This window comes from Phaethon lepturus, unplaced genomic scaffold (genome assembly GCF_000687285.1).
Source record: "Phaethon lepturus isolate BGI_N335 unplaced genomic scaffold, ASM68728v1 scaffold38067, whole genome shotgun sequence".
Classification (NCBI taxonomy): Eukaryota; Metazoa; Chordata; class Aves; order Phaethontiformes; family Phaethontidae; genus Phaethon; species Phaethon lepturus.
In genome coordinates this window covers 17246-23901 of record NW_010553295.1, presented here as the reverse complement: position 1 = coordinate 23901, position 6656 = coordinate 17246, and the positions used below count along the sequence as shown (strand labels likewise).

General features: G+C 50.3%; 1 protein-coding gene across 1 annotated transcript in view; it reads left to right on the top strand.

Moving 5' to 3' along the window:
- LOC104624194 (integrin beta-5-like) overlaps positions 1 to 6656 on the top strand; it is a gene marked incomplete at both ends in the record, with an annotated part of 7304 nt that overhangs the window by 313 nt on the left and 335 nt on the right. The window contains 3 exons of the mRNA XM_010291493.1: positions 872 to 961; positions 3840 to 3974; positions 6531 to 6655. Of these exons, the coding sequence (XP_010289795.1) occupies positions 872 to 961; positions 3840 to 3974; positions 6531 to 6655 (350 nt within the window). The remainder of the gene's footprint in view (positions 1 to 871; positions 962 to 3839; positions 3975 to 6530; position 6656) is intronic.

The window sequence follows — 6656 nt, the reverse complement described above, 5'->3', positions numbered from 1 at the left end:
CAGCTCGCCGTCCCTCCCCGCTAGTCCTTTCAGCAAAACACACTAAAGCTTCTTAGAGCAAACGGATATGTACATGTTAGTGAGCATGCGAAGACCTAAAATAGACTCCAGCTTAATCTTGATGTTCAGATGGCTGCCAGCCGTGCAGCGTGTGAGAGCAGAAACCTGTTCAGCCCATTCTGCAGTGACTTAATCCCATTACCTAATCTCATGCAGTGTTTCTGCCCAGCTGTGTTTTTCCATCACGGAGTCCAGGGCCCTGACGCACCACATACAATTTAAACTCCCTCGAAAGGAAAAGGTGACCTGAGCCACAAGGGCCGGCCTGTGTCTGGAGCTGCCCCGCCAGGTTTCGCTCCTCTGCGGATGCGAGGAGGTGTTTCGGGTGGGGTCGCTTTTGGAAACCTCCGCTCTGGCTTCTCGAGGCTCCAGCAAAAACAACAAGCAGCCACATTGCTGTGGTCGAGATGCTGCCGCTCGCCCGGAGAGCGGGAGGGCCGAGCTCATTCTCCACCCCTTCTCCAGGGATGCTCATGGGTCGTGAGGTGAGGTGGGGCAGCCACCTGCCTCTCCTGCCGAATGCACAGCAGCTGGGTCTTGCTGCCTCCAGCAGCAGAACCGGGTCCATTAATCCCCATCCCGTGGCCATGAGCTTTGTTTAGTGTTCGACGTGCCGTGTTAGCAATGTGTTGCTTTTAAAAGCTCCACATTAACAGGGGCCAAGCTGTCCCGTGTACACCACCAGACAGCAGGGCAGGATGTGTGGCCAGGGTCCCTGTCGTGGGGTCTATCCCTCCTCAGCCTCCGCTTTCCTCTCTCTTCTCAGTATTTTCTTTCATTTTCTTTCCTTCCCACCGCCCCCCCCCCCAAGAACTTCACTGCCTTGATTCCTGGGACAACGGTGGAGATTTTGCACAAAGACTCCAAGAATATCATCGAGCTGATCGTCAAGGCCTACAACGTAAGTGTATTTTAATACCCCAGCTGCTGTCGTGCGCAGCACCAAGAGCTCGGCTGGCTCGCCTCGCCCCAGCGTGCTCCACCCGGCTTGGCCGCCTCCCTCCCGGTCCTCTGCACACCGCTGGAACTGGGCACCTACCCCGGGGAGGGAGGCGAGAGGTGTGAGGTGGAGATGGAGCGTGGGGATGCCCAAGGGAGACTATGGCAGAGCAGAGACTTCACCCCATATCCCTCGTGTACAGCAGCACCCTCAAAGTACAGTTCCGATGTAAAACAGTTCTCCCACAGAGCACCCTTCCACTAGATAAAATAGATTATTTCTTTGCTAACTGATGTTCAGAGGCCTCCCAAGGACACGTCTCGGCTCTGGCTAAGGTCACATCCTTCTGTTGGTCTCTGTGCAGCACAAGTCGGTCCACTGCAACCTGAGCATCACCATGTCTCTTGGGTCCCAAAGGAACCCTGACTATGTGGCATTGCCAGTGCAGCCTGTCCTGCCACGATGGGGACCATGGGGAACAGCAAAGGACCTGCAGTTGTACCGCTGACCTGATGTTGTCCATCTCCATGGAGGTCAGGGGAGCAGGTCAATTAGAAGCAGCTAAATTGCACATTCGTTGGGTAATTAGTTGTCAACATTTCTGTTGACTTCTCCCTGAAGTCTTACGGGTTGGCTCCTCATGCTCCTGGAAGGATATTGCTGTTTCAGTGCCCAGGGCTTACATTACCCCCGAGATCCCTTTCCCCCATCTCTTTATCTTCCATCCCCCTTTTTCTTCTGCCTGGTGTGCTGTTGCCTCCCTCATCCCGCAGGGCATGAAGCAAAAGGGAACAGGGAGTGCTTTTTTCTCTGCCCTCACTAAGAATAAAACCCTTCCCCCAAATCTCAACAGGCCTGGGAGATGGAGGGGCTCATGGCGGGCTGTGCCGGGCAGTGCTGCTGCCCGCGGCCTGGGCTGATGCAGCACTGGGGGTCTCTGCCCGGGCACCCAGGCTGGGTTTGGACCGAGGCAGCAAACAGGTTACCGGTTTAAAAAACACTTCCCTAGACCAAATCCAGGCAGGTCTCAGATGTGTTTCTCATTACACCACTGATGGGTTTCCCATGGCTGGCAGTGGTGGCCTTCACATCAGCCATCCCTGGAGCTGCTGCCCGTTCAGGATTTCCTTGTTTTGACACTGAAACAATCCATCCTTTGAATTGCACCTGGTCTATAGCAAACACCTTTATTTCAGGTGGAGATGTTGCTCCATGTTGGAGCCAGGTCCTTCCCCCAGGTCTCTCCAGCATCCTCCGCTCATCCCTGAAGGCTCAGCAGGCTTGGGGCCACCAAACAACACAGCAGCAAAATCCCACAGTCACCCTTAGTGGTGGCTGCAGTGCTGTGAGAAGGTATTGCTGTGTAACAGTGCAAAGTGACTAATAATAATAGCATTACAATTAGGCTAATAGCATTACTATATAGGGCTAATAAGAAACCTTGGCTTCTCTATAAGAACATAGGAATGTCTCACGCAAGGTTATACTGAGGTCTGACCTGGTGTCCTGTCTTCTGCCGTGCCCCAAATGAGGTGCTCTGGGCAGGAAGATGAGAGAGCGTATCAGTGTGACAGCTAATTTCTACACAATAATTTTGGGCAGAGCAGCATGTTCAGCTTTACCGGCTTGTGTGGCATTTAGCCCACAGGTGATGGATGCTCCATACAGTCTGAACTTGCACCCCGTGAACGGCTCCTCCATCACAGCAGAGAGATGGGAAATTATTCCTTTTTTTCCTCAAGGACTGTTTAGACTCGCCTGGCCTCATAAACATAATAAAACTCATTTATTTCGTGACCATTTCCAAAAGCGTTAGCTCTTTGCTGATGTGTGAACCCTGGCTTTGTTACCACGTGGACTAGCAAGAGGTCTGAATTAACACTTTTCCATAATCTGGCCACTTCAGTGAGGGTTGGGGAGAAGGATGGAGCTGCAAGCTGGCTTTTGAAAATAAATATATTTGTACAAAAAGCTCCATTTTGAAAACCTTTGTCTTTTTTGGACACCACTCTCAAAAAAATCAGTTCCAGCCATTGGAAGAATGAAACAAAACAACCTCATTCTGAATTAATACTTATAAACTTAATTTTGTTTTGACTTGAAAAGTCTGTGTGTGTAGCAGCGTGGAGAGATGAGAAGCAGAAGAAAGGGGATAGGAGCATACCAACACCTTGCTGATGGAAAACATTTTTCCCTTTGAAAAGTTTCACAAAGAAAGATATTTTTCATTTATTTTTTCCCATGGTGGTGTTTCCAGCTGATGCATCTGAAAGGGTTCTTTTTGTTTGGCATTTTCTCTGAAGAGGGACGAGTCATTTTTTTGACCAATTGAGTGAAATCAAGAAAGCAGGACAGAGTTAGTGCAGTTTTGCACCTTCTCTATGCAGTATGCTGGATGTCATAGGACAACTGCCAGTGGAGAATCAGGCCTTGCGCTTCGCTAAGGGGCTGGTTTGTGGGGAGGAGGAGGTGCAGATGTACGCAGAAGGCTCTGACCTTCATCTCGGACATTCTCCATTTGTGATCGAGAATGTTTTCTTCCTTCTTTTTCTTGAGCATACATACTTTTTCTCTGCTGACTACAGTGGTCATCACCACTGTCCTAGAGGGCATAAGCCACCCACAGGGACTGTAGGCAGCTCCCCATGACTCTAGTTGTGTGTCCTGAGCTAGTTAAGTCAAACTCAAATGCCAATGTGTGTGCACAGGTGACTTTTTTTTCATATAGGTGCAGAGTTATCCTAGCTGCCCTCTGGAAACATCAGGAGAAGAGACTAATGTAGAAGAAACCAGTCTGCCTTTGGGAACCTGACGGTTTGCTTTCCTGTTGTTTTTCTAGAGTATTCGGTCCAAGGTGGAGCTCACAGTCTGGGACAGCCCTGAGGACATTGGCTTGACCTTCACTGCTACATGCCAGGATGGGTTGTCCTATCCCGGGCTCAGGAAGTGTGGGGATCTCAAAATAGGAGATACGGTGAGTCTGCCTTTCAGTCTGACCCCCAGAGAGGCTGCTTCACACCCCATGCAGCCACATACCTCTCTTGATGAGTGGTCCTGGGAAATAAAATGCAGCTTTGCTTATCTTCCTCTGCTCTCCTCATGCTGTGCCACGTTAATATGGCTCCGGGTGGTATAGATCAGCCCAAGGTCAGCTGTGAGGAAAGAGGGAATACAGGCATCTTGTCTACAGCACCCTGAGCTGAAAGGTCTTGATCAGGCGGCAGGATGCAACAGTCAAGAATGGGCTTTTTTTTTTTTTCCATAATCCCAGATATTCACATCACACTCTCACCTGTTAAATCTTCATTGCTATGGTCTGCTGGTCTTTTCCTGGTCTGTTAAATATGTAAGGTTTTCTTGTTATTGTTTGAGAATCTAAACCTGTCTTTTTCCCAGAGTGAAGAGGTCACAGTTAACCTCGGAGGTTGTGAAAAATGATGGGATGCTCAGAAAGGCAGCAACTCTCCTCTCCTGTGTTCCTAGAATTATTGGGTGGCAGCACAGAGTGAAAATAGAGTTTACTCGTTAATGTTAAAAGTATACACAGCATAGTCCATACTGTGCTTTTTTATAAAAAAACCAGAAGAATTAAGCTTTGATTGTTTAAATTGAATACTGATACAGATAAATGAGTTCCTGGGCTGCTGGGCTGGGGGAGGAGGGCTCAGACCAGCAGGGAACCCGCTCCCCTTCTCTAGTTTTTTGCTGTCTGCGAGGACATGGGTTCATTAGCAGCCTGATTGCCTTATTTGAGAAGAGCTGCTCTGCAAACATACCAGAGCTCTAAGCGCTGAGGCATATAAAAATAGTTTGAAACAGTCAACAGTAGCTGGATTTTTATTCTGCCAAATAAGGATCATGCGAAGTGTTAAAAGGGGAGGTGGCCTCCGCTTTTTTAGCTGACTTTACTGGATCTCGGGTAAAAGCAATCCCTGGAGCGTTGCCACACTAGGCACGTGCCCTCCTTGTTCCCACAGCAAAGCCTGAGCCCCGAGGTAGCAGAGTTAATCTGGTGGTTGATCCTGGGCTTTGGCATGAGCAGGAGGGTCACTCCAGTCACTGCAGCTCGTGCTGTAGAGGGGTTTGGCAAGTGGGTACGTGCGTGGCCGTATCTGCAGAGGCTGATGGCGTGAGCGGGAACGACTGGCTCTCTCAGTCGGGGTGGACTGGGGATACCTTCTGCCCAGGCAGAGGAAGAGTTGGGGTGCAGCAGGAAGCCTGCACTAGGTACCTCTCACATTTTAGGTGTACTCCAATATCGAGGTGCCTGCACAGGCAGACGTGTCACAGGATCATGGGGGTCCCGTCCCTCTGTCCCATCTCGTTCAACTGCTCTCGGCCCCGTTGCTTCCATGGGGGTCAAGATTTGACTCTTGCTAAGAAAGTTTCCCCAAAGAGGATAGCTCTGGCTCTGGGTCCTAATCTGCTGGGGTTTAGTCCTGGGGGCATGAGTGTCAGCCGGTGAAAGGGAGCAGGATTACCCTGATCCCCCAGCTTGCTTTCTGATCTCCTCTGTATTTCGAGCTCATTGCCTCATTGCTTCAGGCCTCGGGAATGGGGGGGTGCAGCTCTCTGGGCTGGAGGTGGCCGCTGTGCCGCCACCAGCACGTCGCCCCGTGGTGTGTGGTATGGCGCAGGCAGTGAGAGCCCGAGCTGGCCCCAAATGTCTCCAGAAGAAAATTGTTCCCTTCTGATGCCTAGGAAAGGGGCTCGTTTCCGTGGAATAAGGTTAATCATCTTTGCTTACCAACAGCCCCAGGCAGCACCGGCTGGCCTGAGACCCCCACCAAACAGCAGGATTAAACTGGGGACCAAGCAAGCAGCCATAAGACGGTCTTGGTTTTCTCAGGGAGAAAATCCCTGACACTGGATTGTAGCAACAGAAAATTAGCAGGGGGGTGATGTATAAGCATATAATGATATATAACACTACTGAAGCCAGTGTTAATGGAAGCATCCATCAAAAATGGCCTGTTAACAGTGTGCTGAAAGCTTGGGACTGCAGGACTGATGCACATCTCTATGTGCAGACCAGGATTCTCATAAAACCTTCTAAATCCATGATCTTGTAGGCACCTCAGGCCCTTGTGCTGGGTTAGGTAGATCCTTGCTAGTGCTTGGTTTCAAGAGGATTTGTTATTTTTAATGGCTTAAAAACCAGGCTATTTGCTAGAGATTTGTTCATGGGAATAGGCTGACTCCTTCCTGCTTCACAGAAACCAACGGTTCCTGATGGTGAAAATTACTGCCAATAGATGACTGTAAAGAGTTTTAAAACTTTAAGGATGCCAAACTCCTCTAGGACTGGCAGATGTCCGTGCATTGAGCTACAGATGCCCTCGCTAGACATGCAATTGTTTTGCACACCTGGGAGTGAAACTTGTGCTCACCATGGTCCTGCTCTGGGAAGTTGCTCCACAGCTTTTCCCTGGGACATTTGCTCTTCCCTCCTGCCTTCCTTCTCGGGACACCCGTGAGAGCTGTTCTGGGGCCGTGCATGTTAACCTACATCTCAACCTGCCCCCCCCAGGTTTCCTTTGAGGTGTCTGTGGAGGCACGGAGCTGCCCCGCCGAGGACACCTCCCACGCCTTCACCATCAAACCCGCTGGCTTTCGGGACACGCTGGAGGTGGCGGTGACCTACAACTGCCTCTGC